This window comes from Prosopis cineraria, unplaced genomic scaffold, assembly GCF_029017545.1.
Source record: "Prosopis cineraria cultivar Desert tree isolate PC_DT_omini unplaced genomic scaffold, ASM2901754v1 PC1, whole genome shotgun sequence".
Lineage (NCBI taxonomy): Eukaryota > Viridiplantae > Streptophyta > Magnoliopsida > Fabales > Fabaceae > Prosopis > Prosopis cineraria.
Window position 1 is genome coordinate 415,903 of NW_026555332.1, and position 26,494 is coordinate 442,396.

Here is a 26,494-nt window from a genome sequence, read left to right on the forward strand (position 1 = left end):
TTACATTCCAATAAATTAAACGGAAAAAGAAAAGAAAAGAAAAAGAAAGTAGAAGGTGAATAAGACAAAACCTTTTTTCCAATTTTGCTGTGCTGTCTGTCATGTCATGTGTCGCTTGAACCAAGAGTAATGAATATTAAAGCGGCAGCCAGTCGTATTATAAGCATCTCACACATAATTTACTTAGAGATCAGTCTAAAGCTGGTTTTTAACTTCTTATAGTGCCACTATATATATGTATGTGTGTGTATATATATATATATATATAACAAGGCCTGGAAATGGCTTTGGAAGTTGCAGGTTGCAGATGAGATAATAGGAAGGTGTGTTACATTCGGCACGAAATAGGTCCCATGGCAAAAGTGGTCAAATATAAAATTTAGGGGGACGCAATGAAGGAAGGGAAGAAAGTTTCTACTTCCAACTTTGAAGTGTAATTTAATTATTGAGTTAGAGAAAGCCTTTGCTTGTTTAATGCAGGGGAATGAGCAAGATGGTGAAATTCATGCAAACAAAACGATGGCTTGTGTACTTTTCAGTTTTCACAAATTTGTTTGCTTTGGGAGAAGCAACAAGCCACAAAACTGACAAGACGGCAATTATTGATGAATTGATGCAAAAAAGAACATAGGAATCACAATTATTGACAGCGTAATGGATGTTTACTTTTACTTTTACTGAAAAAGAAAGCTCATCTGCCTTCCATGCTCCAGACTCGCAGCTGTACTTGATACCTTTCTAGGATAATTCCGTGCTTTTACGTCCCACTTTATAACAGTTTTTTTTTTAATTGTTTTTTTTAATTGCTCATGAGTACTTATTAGAGATAAGCTTCTCTTGAGGCGTGATATCTCTTTACCTTACAAAGAGGACTAAAGAGAGTATTTCTTTTTTTTAAAAAAAAAATAAGATTCAAAACTGTAGTTAACTGATTTTATTAGTATTCGCAGTTTTGCTTAAAAATAGCCTTATGAAATAGAAACGAGGGTGCTGTTTAGTGAAAAATAGAAATTTTTTTTTTTTTTACCAGCAGCAAAAGTTAGAAATGTAGTTGATAATTTCATTCATATTTTTATCACTATATGTTCTGAAATAATAATACATTTCCATAAGTTATTAATTATGAATATTGTAATAAAATTTAGAGACAATAACGAACTCTTAGAACTCTAGAAAATCGCCGTGCTTTTTTATGTCCACAGGCTGCAAGCTTAGAGTCGGCATAACTTATTTCTTTTAGCAAACAAGCTAATTAAGACAATGCCTAATGTCATATGTCTTTAATGGACAGACCAAGAAGTAAATGGAATCGTGTTGACTTATTCAGAACAGCTAATTTATTATTTATTTATGGATAAATATGCATTTTTGCCCTTTAAAATATTTTTCAAGAAACACCCAATACTCTAACATTTTTGTTAGAGTAATTTTGCCCTTCAAGTTATTAAAACGAAATATTTTTGCCTTTTCTAACGGTCAATATTTGAGATTAATGTTAAAAATTTGACGAAAGGACAAAAACGCTTTGTTTAAATAACTTTAAAAGCAAAATTGTTCCAATAAAAATAATAGGATACTGGGTGCTTTTCGAAAAATACTTTAGAGGTAAAAATGTACCTTTACCTTATATTTAGTAAAATGTTACTATACTAAGCTGACTAATATATATAATTACATGTAATATAAAATTTATAAAAGTGTCTCCGTTTCTAAATTATAAATAATATAACTCAATTTGGTAGTGTTTACGCTAAAGCTGAAGCGACTATTCAAAGGTCATAATGGCTATAACAAGAATTGGGCTTAGTGAGTGAAGCATTAGGGTAACAAGGGGTCCAATAATGACAAGTTTGGTCTATATCATGGTAAAATGATCTAACTAAATAAGCATGAGACCTTGAATCCTTTAAGACTTGGAACTATTAGCTAAACCATTGCCTTTTGTGATCTAAACGAGCTTCAAATCTCACAAGATTGTAATCTTCACCTGCAGATATTTTTGGAACACGAGCTGGCAGTTGCAAATAGGCAACATGGTCTATGCACACCATAAGTAGGAGAACAACAACAGAGAAAAGGGGACACACAAAAACACCTTGAGACTCTCAGGAGCTTTATTAATCATTAGCTTTTTACTTTAGTTTACCTTTTCATTTAGTTTATCTTATCAATTTACGCATTATAATTTTGTGCTCAAGCATACTATTTAATCATACTTGTTTCATTCTATCTCAACTTGCATCTTTGCATCTTGTTGAACTGAGGTAAGGGAGCTCGAGAACCCATTTTATTTGAGCCTCAACATTTCTAGCATGCCTAGTACTTCAATTGTTTAGTTGATTCACTTCCCAAACATAAACAATCTTTTGGCACGCCCGGTGAGATCTTGTGTATCAAGATGCTTAGACCGCGAAAGGAAAAGAAGGACAAGCAAATACCTAGTTTTAACAAGCCAGAGGACAACTCTACTAGCATAGAGCAGGAAATCCAGGTCGAAGGGCCTGGGAGACCCGTCATTAGAATGCCAAATGGCAACTAGACTAGGGAGCCAACTGGTGAAACAGCCATAAGTCACAAGAGAGACTCAGTGAGTACTAAAGGGGGGTTGAGGCCACATAAGCACATAGAGCCTGTGCTATCGAGCAGTAGCAGTAGTCAAACATCAGGGCTCAATGCCAAATAGGTCCATGATCCTCTGATCGTGTCTAACAAGCCAATCTTAGAGGTATTGAAGTAGATTCAAGACTGGATGGATAAACAAACCAAAGAAAGTCAAAGGTTTTATGCTCTAACTTTAGAAGCAATAGAAAGACGTGAAAGACAATGTCAGCAGATGATGATGTAGGCTATCAATGAGGGCATGCATAATATAGTTGCCTCATTGAGGGGGAGACACGATAAAGAAGGTTCAAGCCATGAGCCGCCTGGGGGCAACTCACTAGAGGCCCTTTATGGATTACTGCAGGCCATAGAGGCTGTATATTAATAAGGAATCCCCATAGCACAAATCAGTTTTGTCACACTAACCCCTATAATAATCCTTTATTTATATCTAGGAAAAACTGACAGGTGGCACAAGGGGCATGGCATTCGCCCCAAAATGCTTGAATGACCTGTCTGTTATAGACCTGATATTCAATGTCAATACTCTCAAAGACGTGATTAAAGATGTATACGGGCTAAGGCTAAAACCTATTGGCCGAGTCACATTTGCCAAACCATATCTAGAACATATAAACTATGAGAATCATTATCTCAAGGACTATCATATATTGGACTTCACACTATTCGCGAGAGATAGACATCAATCCACTTTTGAGTACATTGGTTGTTTCACTATATAGTGTGGTGAAATAGCCAATTATGACAACTTTATTAATTTGAAGCTTAGACTATTTCCTAACTCCTTCAAAGGCTAGGCCTTCACTTGGTATACTACACTACTATGAAACTCAGTGCTTACTTAGGTAGAGATGGAGCGTAAATTCCACATACAATTTTATAGAACCTAGCCTAAAGTAAGCATTGTCGAATTGTGCAAATTATCCCAACAAATTGGGGAATTTACAGATCAATTCTTAGCAAGATTTAAAAAGCTCCAAGGTTGATTCAACGTGCCAGTGCCAAAGACAGAGTTCATAAAGTTAGCATAAAATGGGCTTGACTTTGAGATGCGTAAGAAATTACAAGGAATAGAATTTAGTAATTTTTATGAACTCTCAGCAAAGGTGTATGGGTACAAAGAGCTATTGTTGGAAGAGCTTTATCATAAACGTACTTCTATAGGCACTTGCTTTAGCGAGACAGATGTTGTAGTGGCTGAGCTCAAGACCATAAGGAATATTACTTGACTAGCCCTAAATAGAAGGCCAAGTTCGAGAGTTCAAAGAGACTAAATTCAGTACAATACACATTTAACACCACTAAAACAAAAGAGATATTTGATTTCTTGCTAAAGAAAAAAATTCATCTCCTTGATAGAGGATCACAAAATATTGTCTCATGAAGAGAGGAAAGGGAAGGAGTACTACTAGTATCACTACTCATGAAACCATTTTGCCAATAATTGTTGGACATTCAAAAACATGCTATTGGACAAACTCAACAAGGGGGTGTTGAGATTCCCAAGGAAAGAAAAGGCCATGACAATCCCTTTTCCCTCAATTTATGACAATAAAAGTGGCAGAAGTAAGATAACCCTAAAAAGACCATTTTAAGCACAGGGGCCTGAGGGACTGGGAAGATAACCCTAAGGCCAAAATCGAAAGAACACGGGCCAAGGAAAAAGAGTTCATAAGCATTTGGAAGTGTCTAGACCGTGAGACTATAAAGACTAAGCAAATAAGGCCTATACGGGATCGTTTAGGGGAGCCTTCAGGTAAATATGATTACTTTGTCAAGTACTTAGCCCTTCCGGATGAAGGCAAACCATTTATAGGAAGACCCATAAGATGGGATGTTAGCATAGAGATAAAACAAAGCAAGAATAAGGATCCATCTTCAACGCCAAAGATTACCCGATATAAGGGCTGGTTTGTTACTCCTCCCAACAATGTGACATCTAAACAGTGGAGGGTGGTTTGACATAAGAAGTTTTCAAGTGTGCCAATACACACTCAAAAAATATGATTGTAAAGATAAAGGGCAGCCCTAAAGATATAAGGACGTATAAAATATCGAACGACCTATGAGCTCTGCCCATCATAAAAGTAACAAATTTAGGAGATAGTCCACTGAGGATTGTAAAGATCAGGAAGACAGTGAAGGAGATTTAGAGTATTTGTGTACCCAAGAATAAAGGATTCATATAGGGGAGATCCCACTAAATCTGTGTTTCATGCAATAAAGGCAATGGAAAAAATAGAGAAATAAACTATTTTGACAATTCACTATTCTTTTGACTTGGGGATGTATTCTAAAAAATTTAGATTTGACATAAACTTTTAGTAAGATTATAACCGTGATAGATGCGGCTTCAAGCCATAATCACCCTATAAATTATCAACGATATTCTCATAGGCTTTTTTTTATTTTGTCAAACACCTCTTGGATATGTTCTAAATAAAAACATTTGATTCCTAAATCTTTAATGCCTAAATACATATCCAAATTAGTCCACACTCTTAATATCTATCAATATATATATGCATGTGTGTTTATCAATGAATCTATATCAAGGAAGATGACTTTAAATATTACCTGAGTAGCTCGTGATTCCCGGTATGCATTCTTCTTCCTCTTAAGAGAATGCTTTCATCACCTTAACCTCAAGTTTTGGACGTGTTTATGGTTCTTTGTTGCTTGCAAAACATCCTGAACTCGTGTGACTAAGGGAAGAAGAAAATGATTATCTCGTTCAGTCCAAAACCCACGTGTGTATGCATGTTATTGTTTATGCATTTTCTTCTTCTTGCTCTCTCGGTTCCAGTCATCCTTCAACTTTTGCTTCATCTTCTTCCTTCATAAATATCCCATCTTTTCTTGTTCTTCTCTGGTGCTGTGTTCACACATTGATATTATCTGTTTCCCATGCTTTTGATATTCTGCAATGGTTGATATATTTCCCTAGATAGTTCCATTCCAGTCACCAAGAATTACTTCAAAAATGAGAACATTAGGACAAAAACCCAATGAGGTCGACCACAAATATATATTGCTCTCTTAGCTGACGTGTGTCCACGGATAACAGGCATAAGAGGAGGTCTCATCTTGGCTGCTAAATGTGGTGAAAATTGCCTAACTGTTCATGTTACTTTCTCACTAAAGGTTCCTATAAAGCTCACCTCCCTCTCTCTCTCATTCCCATCTCTGCTTTCTTATTCTCTATTTTTTTGCTCTCAAACTTCTTCTCCTCTTTTGTCTAGTTTTTTGCCTTCATGCTCTCTCACTCTCCAGTTTTCCTCCTCTATGCTCTGTCTTTTTTTTCTCATTTTCATGCTCTTCTCCTCGGTCTGCTACTCTGGTTTTCTACTTTATTTTCTCGTCCAACTACATGCTCTATTTTTTTTCTTTGTGGTTTTCTGCGTCTGCTCTTTTCTCGTCCTTATTTCTCCATTTTCATGCTCTCTTTTGTTCAGGTTCTCTTCTCCGTGCTCTCTCACTCTCCCTCTCTGTCTCTCTCAAACTTCTCCTCCCTCTGTTCTCTCTCCTCTGTTTATCCTCCATCTCGGGTCCCTCCTTTTCTCGTCTGTGCTTGCATTTTTAAAGGGGTAGCCTCATGCATGCGTACGTGTGTGTCTCTCTTCTTCTCTTTCGCTCGCGTGTCTGACTTCATTTTTGTTTGCCATCTCCTCTGTGATCACAACTTGCTTTCAAGGTCTTCTCTACATTCTCCTTTCTTGCCTTCTGCTGTGCGTATATCTCTGGTTATCTTTTCTACCTTTTTTGTGTTTTTGGCTTTCTTTTTCCTTCTGTCATGTCTGGTCTAAAAGGTTGAAGTCTTTTGGCTGTGTTTCATATGTGCTTCTTTAGTGTGCGTGACTACATTTTCTGCTCTGTGCTCAAGCTCCGTACATGCATGTCCCTTTTTTTAGCCATTCTTCTTTTTTTTAATGCTTTTTTATTATTAATTAGATTAAAGGAGAGAAAGAAAAGTCTAATTTTAAAAAATATATATATATATATATATTTAAATGGAAAACAAAAAGATTTAAGGAGAGAAATTTAAAAATAGTTGAGTCTAAAAAAAAATTGATTCCCAATATTTGTGAATGATTGAGATAATTTAAGAGAGATTTTAAAAGATTTAAATAAGATTTTTTTTATTTTGTTAAAATTATTTTTTTAAAATATAATTCTAAAAAAAGGATTAAATTTTATTTTTGTATTTTTATGTTTTTTGGTTATTTTAATGAACTAAAAGATATAAAATCCTAACTAAAAAATTTATCTAAAATAAAATTTACCCCTATCAATTAAATTAAATTTTTTTCTTTGAAAATATAGTCCTAAAAAAGATTAAATTTTATTTTCATATTTTTATATTTTTTTAGATATTTATTATTATTTTTAGAAAATTTAGAAAATGCTCGGACAAAATACAGTGTTTACAATGATAGTAGTTAAATTCACAAGGCCACTTCATAAGCCTTGGGAGTGTTACCATTATAAGTTGATGCGAGGACCCAATCGTCTCTAATAGCATTCTTTGTAGTGAGATCTACGGCCCAATATCAAGCTTTCCTAGGCCATGAATGGATCCATGCTAATGAATGCTTACCGTCATCACTACACCAAATGTTGCTAATATGGAAGGGTGAAGATGTAAAGGTGGTTTTGCCAAACACGCCATTCACCACACCAATAGACTATGTAGATGCAAGGTACTACGATGCAAATGTAATGCCTTTCAAGTTGCAAGAAGAAACAAAGAGATCCTTACTAATAAAGCCCAACATCATCATGCCTCTAATGATTAAGAGGTGTGAACCCATAGGTAAAATGTTTCTAACCCATTTATGAGGATCATTGGAAGGAGGTGGGTCTGTATGACCTAATTCAACTATCTTTAGTCAATATTGATTTCCTTATCTAACTCCTTGAGTCTCTCCTCTACTTCTGGTCCCCAGGTTGTAATACTTTTATTTTTAAATTGAGCCTTATGACCGTCACTCTGCTTGATGTTTCTATGTTCTTGGGGATCCCTATTATAGGCAAAGCAAATTTTTATAAAATTCCTTTTGATGATTCGGCCTATGCATCTTTAAGCGCCAAGGTAGAAGTGACGATCAAGAATGCTAGTTCATACACTTCTCTCATCGCTAACATCATCATGCCTATAATAGATGATTAGCTTAGAGGAGAGACAAGTCGTAGTAACAATGGCCATTCAGAAGTACTAGAGGCATACAATTTTTGAACTCAATAAAGATCTCAAACCTAAAACCTTTGGAGTCGAGGTCATATACGAGGATGAGACTATGGATAATACTCAAATAACAAAGCCAGAGGTCACCTCTCAAAAATTCAAAGATATGGTCCCGGAAGTGCAAGACCCACTAGTTGAGTTAAATCTTGGTTCCTCAAAGGAGCTAAGAATAACATACATTAGTTCACTATTGAACACAGAAATAAAGGAGGCCTTGACACAGGTTTTATAAGAGTTCAAAGATTGTTTTGCATGGACTATAAACAGATGCCGAGGCTGTTAAGACAATTGGTTGAACACAGGCTGTAATATCCGTCTTGACATTATCAGAACAACACACTTACATGCTATTGTGATAATTAGGATAAATTAAAATATCAAGTAAAAGTTATCACAACCCAAGGGTTTAAAAGGTAATTAGTTTAAACCATTGGGATCCTAAGAAAAGCCATTTTTAAAAAGATATTGTTTGAACTCAAACTATAATTAAAAATGAGTTCAACCAAGTAACAAAAGCTTGAAAACATAATTTCTACTTAAAAGCACACTTGGAGCAAAACTAAAAAATCCAAAATTTACACTGTCTGCCACGGCGCAGACCTTACCCGTCACAATGGATGGCATAGAGAGCCATGCCCTTGCTAGCTCATGCACCGAGGTATGACTTCCAGCATTATGGCACGCTCCTATCGCTGTCATAATAGTGCTTCGGACTAACTTCCAAAGAGCGCCATTTTGCCATTTGATGTCCGATTTGAGCAATTAAGTATCCACACAAAGCTATTCGAGCTCTCTAGCTAATGACACCAGTCTCACACTCAAATAATCATCCATTAAAAAGATGGACACTCGAACATAAAATGGTTTGTTTTCACCTCAAAACACATTCAAAGGTATCCAAAACACACTACCAAATGCTATTAGCTTTGGAATCACTTTGACCACCTTAAATGGACCACACACAACACACATGACCAATCATATTATATAAATAATCAATCATACTCAAAATAACCACCAAACCCCTAATTTTTAACAATACAAAGGGGTGGATAAAGCTTAACACAAATATTATTTTGGTCATTTTCACATATAAATCATCACAATTATATCACTTGCATTAGTATCTTGGCTTCTCACTCATATTTAATCACAAATAATACAAGCTTAGGCCGAGATACACATACACTTCACATATTCTCATATAAGTGATAACAAATTCATGAAATGCTCTTAAGTTGGCATAATATTATGGCATATTCATTACAAAACCAAAATGACAAAAGAAAAAGAGCTATGTAAATGAGCTCTTTACTCTTCCATCGTCCTTTCCTTTCCCTTACTCCTACCAGAGCCCTCACCTATACAATAAAACCATAGGGTGAGATAAATATCTCAATAACAGAATAATTCACTACTATCAGTTAACATACACAACCGAAATCAAGTAAGGCTAAAATACTTTAAAAATACTCTTTTAGCATATTCAACATATCATTTTCATAACACAATTCATTAACCACTAACATGATCATTCTATCATCCGAGCCTCTATATCACCCCAACTAAAATCATAGGCTCTTAAACCAAGTGCACATTCACAATGGCCCGAGCTCACCTTTAGTGGTAGGATCTCCCGGCTAAAGGTGTCCTATTCTACTTTCGAACTATGATCTTCCCTTATCGCACAAGAATCAGGGTGTTGTTACTCCAATACCGCATCATTAATGCTAAGAAGCATCACTTTCCAACACCATATCCTGTATGGATAGTAAGAAGATAATCTCCAACACCGTACCTCACTAGAAACTAAGGAGATACATGTCATATGGATTTCCACTACTCCTTCCTATGGGTGAACTCCCACCCCCTAGCATGATCATGCTCACACTCATCATATATAACACATATACATTTCAAATTCCTCAACCAATGCATATAAAACTTTCACCATGCTCATTGTTTGCAAATAAATTTACATGCACAAAATTACATTTCGCAATATGTAAGGTTATAAAATCTCAAGTAATAAATTAACATATCTACTCACAAACAACTAAGCAATATAATAAAATAGTATAAATTATTCCGTTACCTCAACTCTTTGTCACAAAAAGAGGTTACTGTGGTTCAATGTTAGCTCCACACATTCTTACTCACATAATGACACTCGAACAACCCTTAATCTACACAATTAAGTGATAATTAACAATTATCACTTCGATAAAATCCTGAATTCACTAGGTTTCAAGTTCCCATAACTCTCAAAATTCTTATTTAACCACATCAACCCTTTTAAAAAACTCTAACAATCCTATTTAGCATCCAAATATACCAAAATCATCATTCAACCATCCACATTATCCAAAAACTTTCAAATTATATCTAAGGTTTGACCAAACTCTCAATAAAAATTTCAATTCACTATAAAACCTATAAACCTAGGCTTAGAGGCTTGATTTAACTTCCCAGGACCTTAAATAGGTTAATGGGTTCATCCATTACCCAAGAACAATAAAAAACAAGCCTCAACCATACATAAAAGCATCAAAATTCACATAAAAGGGAGAGGGAGAGGAAAGGAAAGCTTACCCAAGGGGTAGTAAGCCCAATGAGCCTCTAAAATGTCCTTAAAATCATGTCCTAACTGCCTTTAGGTCTCCCTTGTCACTCTATCATTTTTCCTTTATTCTTTCTTATAGTTTTGATCTGTTTTTGTGAATCTGATAAAGGCTAATTTTGTATGTGTGCCGCGACTCATTGATGTGTCCACTGTGGCGTATGGCATAGAGAGCCCCAACATAATTTAAACTCCCTTTCATGCCATGGCCCACTCGAACATCAACCTAGCCTTCTTTTAAAGTTGTTCAAGGATCTAAAAACTATATTAGTCTCCTATATACATCATTAATCAATAATTTATCTAATTTGACCAAAATACCCTTGAAAACACTAATAAATTCCCAGTTTGGAAACTTAAAATGTTACACAAGCTTCCCATTAAGCTAAATTTTAGATTGTGTCAGCTGTCAGTATGCTGAATGCCCACGGATCTATAACTTAAAATGAAGGAGGAGATCAAGTGACTCCTTCAGGTCAGATTCATATCGCCCTACAGGTATTCTCAATGGCTTTCCATCTTAGTTTTGATAATTAAGAAAAATAAGAAACTATGAATTTGTATGGATTTTAAAAATTTAAACATCGCCAAGTGGGCAGGTTGATAGAGGCAAGGGTTAGTAATGCTTTATTTTAGTTTATGGATTGCTTCTGTGGGTATAATCAAATATACATAGCGAACAAAAATATTCGTAAGACTGCCTTAAGGTGCTTTAGTTTGATAGGTATATTTGAATAGGTAATAATGCCTTTTGGACTAAAGAACAGTAGGGCCACCTATCAACAGGTTATGAATGCCATCTTTCATGATATGATTGGTAAACAACTAGAGATCTACATAGACAACATCATGACTAAATCCAAATAGACTAAAGATCATATAGAATACTTGAGGACGAGCTTCCTTAGAACACTAGGTGTGCCTTTGGTGTACTTGTAGGAAACTTCTTAGGTTTCTTGGTCCACAAACGGGGCATAGAAGTAGAACGAAACAAGACATGAGCTATCTTGAAAGTAGAGGCACCCAATAGTAAAATAAAGCTTCAAAGTTTCTCAAAAATCTTGAAGCTCAAGCACGCCGAGGAGTTTATATGGAACAACCACTATCAAGAAGCCTTTGACAAGATTAAGGAATACTTGATAAGACCCTTACTTCTTATAGCCCTAAAGGAAAATTCACCCTTTATGTTATATTTAGCAACTATGGCCGCATCCATAGGATGTATGTTACCTAGGTTGTGAAAGGGGGCATGAGCAGGTGATCTATTATTTGAGTAGATGTCTTACCCTAACAGAGGCTTGATACTTCCTTATTGAGATATGTTGTTTGGCCTTGTATTATGCTTGTACCAAATACATTCCATATAAGGAAGTTTCTATTATTTGAGTAGTGTCTTATTCTAACTTAATCAAGTACATGGTAGACTAGCCTATCATAACATGCCATATAAGGAAGTGGAGTTCAGCCTTAGTTGAATTCATGTTGACTTTTGTATGTCAAAAGTCAATTAAAGGGAAAGCACTTGCTGACTTCCTGGCTAATCACCTTTCAGCCACCTACTCCCATATGAATGATGAGATCCACGTGTACTCAACAGACCCAAGCCCCTGGGTCCTTAAATTTGATGGCTTAAGAACAGAGTGAGTATCGGGTGTAGGGGTGGTGATAATCTCCCTACTAGGAGTCAAAACAATACTTTCCCTTCAATTGGATTTCAAATGCACTAATAATCGGGCTGAATATGAAGAATTATTGACTAGGCTAGAGATACTTCAAGAGCTAAGGCCCGACAAGTCCATATTAAAGGTAACTCCTAGTTGGTCATTAAATAACTCTTTGGCGAATATGGGTACACAAGCCCAGCCCTGGTTATGTATTACACGGCTGCTATGTAAATTTTATACAAATTTAAAGAGATAACGCTTAAGCACGTGCCATAAGATCGTAACTATGAAGCTAATGAATTGGCACAAGTAGGGTTGGGGCTAAGACTCTCACCAGACCTCATAAGGAAACTCATTGTAGTCGAGAAGAGAGAGCAGCCTTCAGTAACTTAGTGTGGAATAATCGTGGAATGCCAAACGATCTTAGAAAGTTTTGAGGTAGACTAGAGAGCTGAATTCAAGGTTTATCTAAGTAATCCCAACCAAAGTTTCCCTTATGGAACTAAGGTTCGAGCATAAACTTTATGCTGATAGATAAAGAATTATACAAATAGGGCCTAAATGGGTTCCTATTAGAATGCATTACATGCCCAGGATGCACAGAGGTATTGAGACAAGTACATAAAAAGGTTTACAGGCTTATCAGTCAGGGCTAAAAATACAATGGCTTGTTACAAGAGATGGGTACTATTAGCCAACTATGGTCCAGGACTATATGGCATATGCCAAGCAATGAGGAAATGTCAAGTGCACAGGCTAATCTAGAAGGCCCCAGCCTCATACATAAACCCAATAATCAAGCCATGGCCTTTCAGGGGATGGGTGATAGATATTATAAGAAACATCTGCCTAGCCTTTTCCAAGGTTCATTCATTCATCCTAGTAGTTATGGACTATTTCACCAAATAAGAAGAGGAAGCCCCCAATAAAAAGGTAGAACAGGACGACGCTGTAAACTTTATTGGAGAAAGAATTGTGTTTAGGTTTAGGATTCCATAGATTATTACAACTAACTAAGGCACAATGTTCACGGGAAACACCTACAAGATGTTTGCTAAAGAGAGTGGGATCAAACTATTCACATCATTACCCTATTATGCACAAGCAAATGGGCAAGTAGAGGCATCTAACAAAGTCATCCTAAGCATCCTAAAGAAAATAATTGAAGATAACCCTATAGAATAGAATGAAAAGCTCCCAAAAACATTATAGGCATATAGAACCTCTAAAAGAGAAGCCACAGGCAAAAGGCCATGCTACCTCTTAAGATAGCAGTGCCTTCCCTAAGGATCTCTCTAGAAGCCTAAATCTTAGCCTTGAAGAATACAATAAGGTGATAACAAATAAGTTAATCTAGTTAGATGAAATATTACTTCAAGCACTAAACCTTATGATCACTTAGAAGAGGAAGATTTCAAGAATCTATAGCAAAAGGATTCAAAGAAAGAAATTCCAATCTGACAAGCTTATGTGGAAACTAGTCCTACCTCTTGGAACTAAGGACTGCACTAGGGAAGTTCTCTCTTAATTGGGAAAGATCGTTCAAGGTACACCAAGTTTTAGAAAAGAACAAATATTGGTTTGCCAGCCTTGATGGGAAACCATACTCACAAACCATAAATAAAAAATACTTAAACAAGTATTAGCCGTCGCAAGAGAGATCATAAGGACCTAAGGTTTAGAGCGGCCTCAAGCAAAGAAAGTAAACTTGAAAGATCTAAGGCCTAGAGCAGCCTTCGGGTACACAAATAAACAAAAACCATCTGATAAATAAACATGTATATTCATAGTAATTGTTACGTCATGGTGCACAATACATAAAAAAACTAGTTACTCTGGGACCTAGGATTAGATCGTGTCCCACACCTCCAAAGTTACCTCCAGTTTAATGGTTAATGATTGATGTTAAACTAAGGCCGTATTTAACTAGATTACTGATTGAAACTTTCATTTAGATTTGACCTGTAAAGCCTTTAGCTCCTTCTCAGGATTATAAAGCTTGGACTCCATAGCACCTTTTTCAACCTGTGCCAATTCCTCTTCAATAACAGCCGGTTGCTGTCTTAGGTCAGCCACCCTAGCCCGTAAAGAGTGAAGATGATTCACTCGAAAGGAAAACTCCCAATCCTACTGCTAGTAGTTACTACCTGAGCCATGGCATTATAAGGATAGAGAATCCACTGGTATAGGATCAAAAGGAATGGCGTCTATATTGTGACCCAAACCTAAGCTAATCTCTGAAGTAATAAGAGTAGATTCTACCATTAAAAGGGCTAGAGGGTCTTCTAAGGGCTCTAGAACCACTAATCTTTCACTTGAAAGAGGAAGCGGATTAGGCATCCTCACATCATCATCCTCTTCTTCATGAAAGCTAGCCAAGAAGATGCCATGTCGATGGTGCCTTGACTGAGTTACAGTATTAGGAGTTAGAGTTGCTGACGTCAAGTTAAAAACAATCCTAAGAGTTGTAGTTGCAACTACTGAGTCAAAAACAACCCTAAGAGGAGAAAATTTAGTTTTCTTGCTCTTCTTCTTCTCTCAAGCTATGTCCCCCATAAGTTTCCTCTTAGACCTTAGTTTCTTGCTGCCTCAGCAATGACAACAATTTGGGAGGCAACTTCTTCATCTACCTTTACTAACACCATGAATAGAGATTTAGTAGTAAAGGTTTCAAAAGGCATGGGGGCGTTCAGGTTACCCATCAAGGAGGTAAGCAATCAAGGTAGCTAAGTCCAATTACACTCTGCCAAAATAAAAGAACATTTGTTAAAATTAGACATAGCTTTAAAAGTAAAAAATAGTTAAAACAAAATTGAAATAGCTTAACAGTATGGGTCCTTAAGATATGTTTAAAACGTTGAGGCCACCACTTATTAAAACACAGATAGGCATCCCAGGGTACCAACTCCACCTTACAAGGTGTTTTCACTCCACATAAAAGAGCTATGGTAGGATACCGTCCTTCTCTATGGTCTCCAACTTGAACTTTAGAGTTAGACAGTAAGGGATGCATTAGCTAAGACCAAATTGGCCCGCCACTAGCTAAGCATGATAGTTCTTTATTAAAGCCTTGCTAGCACCAATAGTCATAGGTAGTCACATCTTCTTAGGGGCAGTGGTCAAAATAAAAATGCCACCCCATATGTTGGTCTTAAACCTTTTGGACAAGTTGAACTTAAACCACTCAGGGAGACGATGATCACAGATCGGTAACACACTCAACTTGCAGTTCAACTCCCACTTTTGCTAGCAAAAGAATTTAAAGAAATCGAATTGCCGTAGGGGATGGCGGGCAAGAGGCAAGGTATAGGAAACTTCCTTCTCAAGGTCTAAGGGGAAAGGAGTCACAGAGAGCTCTGGGAAGTAAGCCATGGCCTATAACTTCAAAAACCATATGGGCTCATGGAAATTGTTGAACGGTTTTTTTTTTTTTACAAACTCCCTCATCCTATCATACAAGCGGCATAAAATCATAGTACCTAAGGCTACTTGCAGTTAAGATGCTTAATTAAAGGGAGGTGTTGAGTCATGGGCTTGCCTATACTCGGTGAAAAAATTCGCTGACTTAATAGCACCTATAGGAAGACTAATTGCTCTTACCTATGACGGCCTGGGTAAAGGGACGATTTGTATACTTGGCGATGAGAGAAGTGTATGAACTAGCATTCTTGATCGTCACTTCTACCTTGGCGCTTAAAGATGCATAGGCCGAATCATCAAAAGGAATTTTATAAAAATTTGCTTTGCCTATAATAGGGATCCCTAAGAACATAGAAACATCAAGCAGAGTGACGATCATAAGGCTCAATTTAAAAATAAAAGTATTACAACCTGGGGACCAGAAGTAGAGGAGAGACTCAAGGAGTTAGATAAGGACATCAATATTGACTAAAGATAGTTGAATTAGGTCATACAGACCCACCTCCTTCCAATGATCCTCATAAATGGGTTAGAAACATTTTACCTATGTGGTCCAGAAAGAAGGAAATCAGGACCAGTTGTGAAGCTTTCTATAAGAAGTCTCCTTGAAAGAGACGATCTCCCAGGCTAACAATAACTCCTTAATAGAGGAAACTGGCCATAGGTTGGGGATTGTAGGGTTTGATGGTTTTACACCCTCCAAAGCTATGGATAGGTGGATGACGTTAGTCACCACAGCTAGGGTGAAGCTATTTGGAGGAGCACTATAGGCCAATGGAAAATTTTTAAAGATTAAGGGGAATGAGGAAAACAAAGAGAACAAAGGAAGGAAATACTTACTGAAAATGAAGGGAAGCGGGAAGTCTAAGAGAAGTCGGAGGCTCCTGTTAAGCAAAAGAGACCTAGTTCAAAAAAGAAATAACTTAAAAGCAAGAAAAAGAAAATAGAAAGATCAAGAAGAATAGGGGAGGCATTTTGGGTAGCATTAATAGGGGAGGCCATTGTTGAAAAGAAATAGAGGAAGAACAAGAAGACAGGGTAAAGAAGCTTGAAAGGCAAGGAAAATTAGGAGCATGAAAAAGTTGAAGGGATGATTGATGACAGAGAGGTTTATAGTCCCAAGAGGCTTGAGTGAATGAAATGACATATTGATTCTCATTCAAATGTGCCACGTGGCTTACAGTTACCAACCACTAGTACGCAGGGGGTATTGCTTGAGCTAAAACTGAGATAATACCTATTCAAAAGGTCACAATGGCTATAGCAAGAATTGAGCCAAGTGAGTAAAGCATCAAGCTCAATAAGGGATCCAATAACAACAAGTCTAGTCCACATCATGGTAAAATGGCTTCACTAAATAAGCACAGGTTCTTGAATCCCTTAAGACTCAAAAGTATTATTTGGACCATTGCCTTAAACAAAATCATGATCTAAGCGAGCCATGAATCTCGCAAGATTCTGACCTTCACTCGTGAATTTTTTAGGAACATGGGTTGGCAATTACAAACAAACAACACAGCCTACACGCACTATAAATAAGAGAACAGCAACAAAGAAAAGGGGACATGCAAAAACACCTTAAAATTCTCAAGAGCTCTATCAATCATTAGTCTTTTGCCTTAGTTTACCTTTCCGTTTGTTTATCTTATCAATTTACCCATTGTAATTTCTTGCTTTTGCATACTATTTAATTAGACTTGTTCCATTCTATCTCAACTGGCATCTCTACATCCAAGTGAACTGAGGTAAGGGAACTCAAAAACCCATTTTATTTGAAACTCAGCATTTTTGACACTCCTAATACTTTGATTCCTTAGTTGATTCGCTTTTCAAATAGAAACAAGTAGTTATATGCTTCTTGTATTAACTTTGAATTAAATCAAAGCAAATCGCATTATTTTTAAAATATGAACCACAAGATTGAGGCTTTTGTGTAAGGCATGGGTTTGCAAATTAGTTTGAGAACTCATATTTAAAAATAATACAACATACTATTTGGTAGTTTTAACTTTTAACTAGACCGTATGGGACCTTATAGTATTTTGTACAAAAATATTTACAATTACAAGTCATAAATAGTGTAGCTCTTTGTATATACTCTCTTCATTTTCAAGTATAAAAAATACTATCATGAGTCTTTTATTTTTATTTATAAGTAAAACTATAAATTTTAAGAAATATTTATTACATTTGTTTTAAATTGTCCCCCACAAAGTTAATACTTATTTTTACTAGATAAATTCATTTAATTAATTATAGGAATAATTTAATCTAATATTTTTAATTTTAGACATAATTTTTTTTTATATTTAAAAATGAGAGGAGTATGCTTTATCAGTTATAAATGCCTTCAATACATAGGCAAGCATCGGCTTGAGAAAAACAGAAAACGAAAAAAGAAACTAGTACAAACAAGAAAACACCTAGGCTGCGGCTAAAACATAAGGCAAAGATTGCCTATCTTCCCAGAAGAATCTGAACACAGCCCTCATCCGCAGGAGATATTTCTGGCCATCCTTAGAATGAAACTTCTCCAACTTCGTTTCGCTGTCGAATGATACCATATCGATCTCTGAGTCTTCTTCGAGGTAGTGTTAACCACCTATAGGCGCCGGCCTTCGAATTCACGTATCAATGGCTTCGCTGGCCTCCTTTCCGCCCCCTGGAAGCAATGCACTCTCTTCCCACTTAAAATCTGGAATCCCAATGAAATATCCTTACTTTCTCGCCCTCGCAACCCCATCTTCGTCTTCTTCGACCACCAACACCAACAAGCTTATTAGCCGACGAAATGTCTCTAACACTCGCTCCCCTTACAAGACCCCGCCTCTCCGGAGCAATGAGAACAATTTGAACGGTGACCAAATAAAGCAGCAAAATGACAACGTCCTATTGGCTGCAAGCCCCGTCAATGTCGATTTGATGCGGTTGTGCGAAGAGGGTAAGCTCGATCAAGTGTTAGATTTTATGGCTCAAGGTGCTGCCGTTGCTGATTATGCTGTTCTTCTTGCGCTGTTGAATTTATGTGAGAATACCAAATCGCTTGAGTCAGGAAAAAGGGTTCACGAGTTCCTCAGACGCTCGCCGTTTCGCGCGGACATGGAGTTGAATAACAGATTGACAAGAATGTACGCAAAATGTGGCAGTATGAACGATGCGCGCAGAGTGTTTGATAAAATGCGGGAGAGAGATATCAGTTCGTGGCATTTGTTGATTGATGGATACACGGAGAATGGTCTTGGAGATGACGCTTTATTGTGTTTTACAAAGATGAAGCAGGAAGGAATAAGGCCTAGTAGGGAATCCTTTGCATTGGTATTGGCTGCATGTGCTCGAGCTGAAGCTGTGAAAGAAGGGTTCATGCATTTTGAATCTATGAAGAATGAGTATGAAATTGTTCCTGGCATTGAACATTATTTGGAGGTTATTAACACTCTGGGCAATGCTGGTCATTTGAAAGAAGCCGAGGAGTTCATTGAGAAAATGCCATTTGAACCTACAGTGGAGGTTTGGGAGGCTCTTCAAACCCTGGCACAAAATCATGGAGATCTAGATCTTGAAGATCACGCACAAGAGTTGTTGGTAGATCTTGATCCTTCAAAAGCAAAAGCCTTTTCTAATAAACTCCCTGTGCCTTCAAGTAAGAGACAGTCTGCAATCAACATGCTTGAGGAGAAAAATAAAATCACTGAATATCGGCATAACATATCTTACAGAGGAGAGGCAAATGAGAAATTGAGAGGCTTGAGTGGGCAAATAAGGGAAGCAGGTTATGTTCCTGATACAAGATATGTTCTACATGACATTGATGAGGAAGCAAAAGAGAAGGCTTTGCAATATCATAGTGAGCGTTTGGCTATTGCTTATGGTCTCATCAGTACTCCCCCAAGGACTACTCTTAGGATTATCAAGAATCTCCGTATCTGTGGTGATTGCCACAATGCCATAAAAATCATGTCAAAGATTGTTGGAAGAGAGCTCATCGTAAGGGATAACAAGCGATTCCATCATTTCAAAGATGGCGAGTGCTCCTGCGGGGATTATTGGTAGCGATTGTATTAGAGCAAGCAGGTGTGGTCGTACATACTCAGTCCTCAGCAGTAGTGCTTTTCTGTATTTTGTGCTGCCAAAACTTGTACATCATTATAAAATGATGAAAAATACTTAAAAAGGAAAACTTCACTTAAAATAACCAATCCCAACTTCAGAGAATTTAAATCCTTATTCGTTGGACTAGTGGGATAAAGGCTTGTTGTTGTTGTTGTTGTTGTTGGACTAGGGGTCACAGTAAGTTTTTGGATAAGGTACCAGCTGTATGTCACACTTTCCATCTAACAACAATAACATTTCGTGTGCTGCATAATATTTATTGGTACCAGGTTGGATTTGTAGAGAGTTCTTGCAGATGTCTTCTCTTTATATATAGATTTGTCATTCTTTGAGGTGGCTTAGAAATGTCAGTATAATGCGGAAAATCTTGCCAACTTTCATGTAACACATGACAAAGGATGTACACTAGACGTTTTTCCTTTACATGAGTACCTCCAGTCTCTAGTATAATGGTAAATCAGATTTATTAGTCATATGTCGAGAATAAGAATCGCCCAGAAGAAACAAGGACGGTAATAGCAAACAGGTGGCTGCTTGTAATAAGTCAAATGGAGTAGAGGCATATAATCAGTTTAAAATTTCTAATCCTTTCATTATTCTTGCACATTGCAAGTCTAATTTATCTGAACGCTGTTGTGTACATGATATGTGTCCAATCTTCCAAGAAACATGGTTTCTTAGGAAATGATGTAATCAATGAGATCTGCCCTGCCAACCAATCATTATCTAGGAGGGAGTACAAGAATACATGTAAGACCTACTTGGAGATGGTATATGATGTCCACCTCGAAAGAATGCAATGTACAGCCAAGAGATTTTTGAAATAGAATGAGACTAGAAGCCATTCTGACTCTTTAGAAGGGAATTTTTATTCCTATTATTATTATTATTACGGATGGGATGGCTGGCTAAGTCTTTTGTTGGTTAACACTTCAACTGCAGCTTCTTCTCTTGACGGAACTCTCAAGCATGATTTCATAATATCATAAACTGTAAATCCTATGGCCACAGATGGGACAACCTGAATCACACAAAGCAAGCAATAACTAAGCAGGAAGTTTCCGGAGAGTTCGTTTCTTAAATAAAAGGTTTCAGCTTTCCCACCTTTATGTAGTTGATGCTCAGACCTGAAAATAGCTGCTTCCAACCTTGGTTTTCAGCAATCATAAAAAGGGTTTTGAGAGTGCCCTTCAATTGTACGTTATCAGATGCCCCAAGTTTTTGAACCTAGCCAGGTATGGTTGTTCATACTGTATCATGCTATGTGATATCCACAAACCATTTATCTGAAGAAATAAATGAAATGAACTACCTGCATTTGCCTCCGAACAACTTCGAGAGGATATGTGAAGGTCTGTCCCAATAAACCGGCTACGGATCCACACGTAAGTTTGGCCACAACGGTTTGTTTGTGCTTCTCAGGGACATGGCGTTTCATTTCCTCATAGAAGTAGAATTTTAAACCCGCATATGGGAATATCCCAACCAATGATGGAGCTGTTGCCATTTGAATGCAAAAATTTCCGCAATGTGAACCCAACATTTAAACACAATCATACTGGTACTAGTAGTATGAGCAGATTTTATAGGCATACCCACTCCACGGTAGAGACCTCTAATGCCACCTGCTTTGTAAGTTTTAGCCAAACAATCTAGGATCCCTCTGTAAACTTGTTCATTATCAACCATCCTTGTAGCGTTGAGCTTTGTTGTACTTACAACCTGCAGTTCAGATAACTCTTAAGTTTACACTTTTATAAGGGGAAAAATGGTGTCAGATTTCAAGTCAGAACCACCTGATTAACTCTTTCAAAAGCATAAAACAATTTCCCCTTGTGATTTTATTTCTTGAAAACTTCACAGTAGCAATCAAAGACACAAGATACTAACCTGATAAGCTAACTTGGTCCGAATTAAGTCAAGGGGATAAGTAAAAAGTACGGCTGTGCCTCCAGATAATGAGCCTGCCACAAGGTCAAGGGTAGGGCCTTTCCAGACGTCAGGGAAAGAGTGCATTATCCATCTGCGGTATTGCTCGTAGGACATGTAATGAAGGGCTGCGTAAGGAATAATCCTTGCAATACTTGCTCCGTTTCCTCTGTACATAATTTGGCCCGAGAGGTTTAGTCACACAATCAAGGCAGCGCAGACATTAATGGATTCAGAATTCATCATTCATTCACCTGTAGAATCCCAAAAAGCCTTCTGTTGTAGCAATCCTTCTCGCTGATCCATAAAGCCCTGTTCTCTGGAATTCAGCTCCTCGTGTCTGCAAGGAATCATAATAGTGCAAATTACAAGAGAGAGAATGAGTGATTTTTAAGGTCGCTGATGTAATGGATTATCAAACAAGCATAGGATGGTTCTCAAACTTATTTCTGTAATCAAACTGAGCACATATTAGTTAACTGCATGTAATCAAAGGAGAAAACTAAGACTAATTATTCATTACATGATTTCAAAAACCTAGCAAAATCTTCACTAGTAGATCTGGAATTACTGTTTGCTGATCAAAATAAAAAAAAAAATGAACGAAAAAAGCTCGGGGATTCATTGAACTGAATTTGTCATTGCTACAGTTGTAGCTGCCCCCTTAATTGAACTTGATTGATTTAGACGTTCTAACTACTGCTGATATATTATTGAGAAATTCAGGAATGAAGGGGCTAGTTAACATGGGTAACAATTGTCACGGTTTCTGGCGTTCGTGCTGAAATTGCATGGGGAAAATTTTTTCTTAACCCAAACAGAAAAATATTAAACCTCAACCAGCGCAATGCTTCGAGGAAGAGTGATGTAATAGTCAATAAAAGTACATATCCTTGCCATTGCCACAAGTGAATACGAAAAGAAAAGAACTCATTGACCCACCAAAGTCACTTGTTTGGTATAAACGTGTTCAACAGCAGTATCAACCAGCCAGATAGCATAAATTGTGTTAGATTTTGAATTAAACAGGACATTCGTAACTTCTCCCTTCCATGAGTGAATGCGGGAATTAATAAATCGGAAAAACTCCGCAGGCTAGACAAAGAATGATATAATCAAACCAATGCTTGGCACTACGGCATCCAAATCTTATACAAAGCAAGACATCGCCGTCTATTTGTTTTTCCAGTCAGGTACACCTCAAAGTTCTTTGGAGTTAAATTCTCTCTTCAAAGTAATCTGAAGAAGGCATTCCTCATATGTGCCTGGTAATCTTACCAAGGAATATGCCTCCAGACAAACCATTGGCATTTAATTTGCAGGAGAAGTCTGACATATTCCATTTTCTGCAAAACCCACTTCCCCACTAAATTCCTAAATAATGGCTAATAACTCTAGCAGAGGCTATAACAGAAAACAGCCAACAAATGTCAAAGCACACAAGCCAATAAACTGCAATTGAGGAACCATATGAGCCTGAATTTCATCCAGAACACAGTAGTTGAGGATTAGAAAAATGGCAAGTGGGAAGATGAATGAAATACCTGAAAGAGAATTTTGACCCGATCGAGGGGAGCAACGACGGTCTTGGCGAAGCCACCGGCAACACCTCCGGCAACAAGCTCCTTGGCGAAAAGGGGCATAGCCTCCAATAGCCCATCAAACAGCATCAGCTTCTCTGCGTCTTCGCTCTTGTTTCCCATTCAACAAATGGCGGAAAGAAAGCGACGAGAGTTGTAACAGAGACGGGTAAAAGGGAGAGAAACAAAAAAGACCAAGAGGAACTGACGCGTGAGATTTAAGGTTCTTTTCGAGCGGGCCGCGCGTTATTTTTTTTTTTTTTTTGGGAAGCTTCAAACGACTCACAGAAAGTCTGCGCACTCATGTTCCATTTTGGATGGATGAGCAAAATAAGAAGCACGGCTCGGTAATTCCTGACCCCTTTCGCAGATTCCTTGGTTCCTTTTTTTTTTTTTTTTTTTTGCCAGAGCAGATTACTTGGTTCAGTTACGTAAGGAAGGAGAGAGAATCTAGGAAGATTTTCCCCGAGATCGTGGAAGAGCATCTTGTTCTTATCCAATCAGTGTTTTCAGACACCAATAATAAGCCTCGCAGAAATGACTCGTTTAATTTTGGAACAAGATCTCATTATAATATAAATGCTTATCAACGTATGCTCATATCAATATGTGCGTGGGTGTAACAAGATTTTTAAAATTTTTTTCAATTCATAACAACTTTTATATTTCTTACATCTCATTCCATGGTCTTCAGTTTGTAACCATTTCAATTGATCTAATATTGTCTTGATCATACAAGCCCGACCCAAAAATAACTGGGATGAGATTTTGTAAGATGGGATAAAAAAAAGGTTTAGGACGAGACAAGATATGAAATTATCAGCGGAACGTCCCATCCTAAATATTATATATGTATTATTTTTTATTTTAAAAAGATACATTAAATATATTAATTATATTAATATAATTTATATTTATATTAATTATATTAATTATAATTTCAATATGTGTAATTTTTATTTAAAACTAAAATTTTTTATATTAATAATTTTAAGGTAAACAATGCCATATCTTTTTTTTATAATACATTAATTATATTAATATAATTTATTTTTATATCTATCTATTTAATAACTTTTATTTATATTGTATTTTTTGCTTTATTTTTAAAGAGTAATTAGCTTAGTACATTTCAACTAAAATAGAAGAATAATGATTTGATATTGTATTTGATTGACCTATTGTTGCTGCTCTTATAGCTTAGAGATCACTTGTAATTACTATCATAATGTGTAGTTGTGATTAATGATTTGATATTGTATTTAACTTTAAATTATTGTGATTTATGTACTTTTGATGTTTTAATTTTAAACTTAATAAATTATGATTTAAAAATTTAATAAATGTTATTATCTAGATCTTTCTTCTACATTTTTTGATTTATCGAGACGGCGAGACGTCTTGATCCTGGCATGATTTTTAACCGAACTGAATGACTCTCGATATAAAACAGGACATGGGATAAAAATTCAGTCCTGATTTTTTTTTTTTTGGATGGGATAGGGGTGTCCTAGTTTTATCTCGTCCCATGAACACCCCAACCCATGAATAAAAAATTCATTTTTGGATATGATATATGAAATCAAAAAATAATATTTTACGTAATAAATTACATATAAACATGTTTAAAATTAATAATTTATAAGTTATAAATAATATCACCTATTTTTTTTAATTTCATACAAATTAAAGACATACCAACAATTAGTAATTAAATAATTTGGGACAGTTCACTCCAATAAGATACAATGCAATCATTATACTCTCTTCATTTAAAAATATAATACATTTTTAACTTAATAGCATTTCTCAATAAGTTAGTTAATGACCTTTAAATTTATATCATTTTTTTTATATTTATTCTTATTTGATAAGGCGTCTCACCTTAAAATAAAAAGCTGATTGATTCATTTATCAAGAGTGTTAAAAAAAACTCATTGAACATATTATTTCATTTATTTTTTATTTGAGAGGCTCAAGAACTCTATTAACTACTATTAGTAATAGAAGCGTAACCCTCATCATAGTTCCTGATTTTTACAAATACGGGTGTAGAGAGAATAAATCTATTTATAGAAAGAAGAAGCCTTGGCAGCTTTTTAAAAGAAGATCCCCAAAGTAATAAAAAAAAAAGTCAAATCAATGTTTTCTCATGTCGACAAAAGGGATATTATGTTAATAAATATTCTAATAAGTGCAAAAAAGACATGAAATTATATCAATCCTTTGAAATTGTTGTTTATCTTCATAAAAATGTAGACATTGAATATGTTCTTAAAGAATGATCTGAGCAAGATGAGGGCATACAATATACCCTTCCTATATCAGAAGAAAGCTCTGATTCTCCACATCATGAACAGTATTCGTTTATGTATATTATTGGGCTGATACTTGTAGTCAATTCTCTTAGTAGTTTGAAATTCCTTAGCAAGTCCAAATCTTGCCCAACAAATATGATAAACTCATTTTAGCTATTGCCTTAATTGACATTGGTTCCTGCAGAAGTGTCATGAAGCCTTATATACTTCTGAAGAAGAATGGATTCTGCATAATAAATATTTCACCAATATTAATAGAAGACCCTTCAAAATAAATCTTATTACCAAAAGAAAAATCGATATTTTTTCCTAGATATATTGTTTGGACAAAACTCCTAGAAGTGATTTACTAGCCAAAGATATTCTTGTTGAATTTGATGTCTATCAATAGATAAAAAATCTACAAATACTTCCTAAAGGATTGAAGTTTAAACTGTTTTTCAGCAAATACACTGATATTTCAAGTATTTTGGAGATTTAATAAGCTTCTCCAAATTATGAACAAATCAAAGATTAACTCCTTCAACTTTATTGTGAAAATCATAATAAATTATAACATCCATTTCTTTTAAGAAAAAAATGAAGAGTTCTTAAAATTAAATAACCCTTTAGCGGGGTATAGGGTGGCTTGTGAAAAATTGGAGAAAGTTGAAAAGGATGTTGCAGGTGGATCCTTCTCAGTTTCTAATTTGTTGTGGAAGGGAATTTGGAAGATCAAGTTGCCACCAAAGGTGAATCATTTTACTTGGCATGTTGTTAATAATGTGCTTGCTACTAATGAAGCATTATACAAGAGGTAGTGAGCAAGTAGACCTAGTTGTGAAATTTGTAAGACTTAAGTTGAAAATATGGAGCACATGCTGTTTCTTGGCCCTTGGGTTAGAGGGTGTTGGTTTGGTTCACCTTTGGGCTTGAAATTTGATGAATTGGGTATGAACAGGTTTGATAAATGGTTGGAGGAGTGGTTGGTAAGCAAAAATGGGGTG

At 36.2% G+C, this 26,494-nt stretch overlaps 2 protein-coding genes across 3 annotated transcripts; one reads left to right on the forward strand and one right to left on the reverse strand.

The window, feature by feature from the left end:
• Positions 1–8,969: 8,969 nt before the first annotated feature.
• Positions 8,970–23,558, reverse strand: LOC129314273 (mitochondrial carrier protein CoAc2). 2 transcript variants are annotated; one of them, XM_054957663.1, is made up of 7 exons: positions 23,155–23,558; positions 21,865–21,950; positions 21,572–21,779; positions 21,277–21,403; positions 20,994–21,178; positions 20,786–20,908; positions 8,970–9,228 (listed from the first exon to the last, which is right to left on the reverse strand). In XM_054957663.1, exons 1-7 carry the CDS (start codon positions 23,311–23,313, stop codon positions 9,088–9,090), a joined length of 1,029 nt encoding a protein of 342 aa, XP_054813638.1. In that variant the 5' UTR covers positions 23,314–23,558; the 3' UTR covers positions 8,970–9,087. The 2 variants fall into 2 exon arrangements, with proteins under 2 accessions (XP_054813638.1, XP_054813646.1); XM_054957671.1 differs by lacking the exon at positions 8,970–9,228 and adding an exon at positions 20,246–20,702 and having other exon boundaries at positions 23,155–23,550.
• Positions 17,931–19,971, forward strand: LOC129314264 (pentatricopeptide repeat-containing protein At2g15690, mitochondrial-like). Its single transcript, XM_054957653.1, has one exon. The coding sequence runs from the start codon at positions 18,206–18,208 to the stop codon at positions 19,619–19,621; it is 1,416 nt and encodes a 471-aa protein (XP_054813628.1). The 5' UTR covers positions 17,931–18,205; the 3' UTR covers positions 19,622–19,971.
• Positions 23,559–26,494: the final 2,936 nt, after the last annotated feature.

Excerpts from the sequence above, each read along its gene's own strand:
- LOC129314273 (XM_054957663.1), bottom strand. The coding sequence starts at position 23,313 with ATGGGAAACAAGAGCGAAGACGCAGAGAAGCTGATGCTGTTTGATGGG. Across the intron at positions 21,780-21,864 it reads GGCTTTTTGGGATTCTACAG|AGGAAACGGAGCAAGTATTG; the intron begins GTGAATGAATGA and ends AATTATGTACAG. Across the intron at positions 20,909-20,993 it reads TTGTTCGGAGGCAAATGCAG|GTTCAAAAACTTGGGGCATC; the intron begins GTAGTTCATTTC and ends ATACCTGGCTAG.
- LOC129314264 (XM_054957653.1), top strand. The coding sequence starts at position 18,206 with ATGGCTTCGCTGGCCTCCTTTCCGCCCCCTGGAAGCAATGCACTCTCT.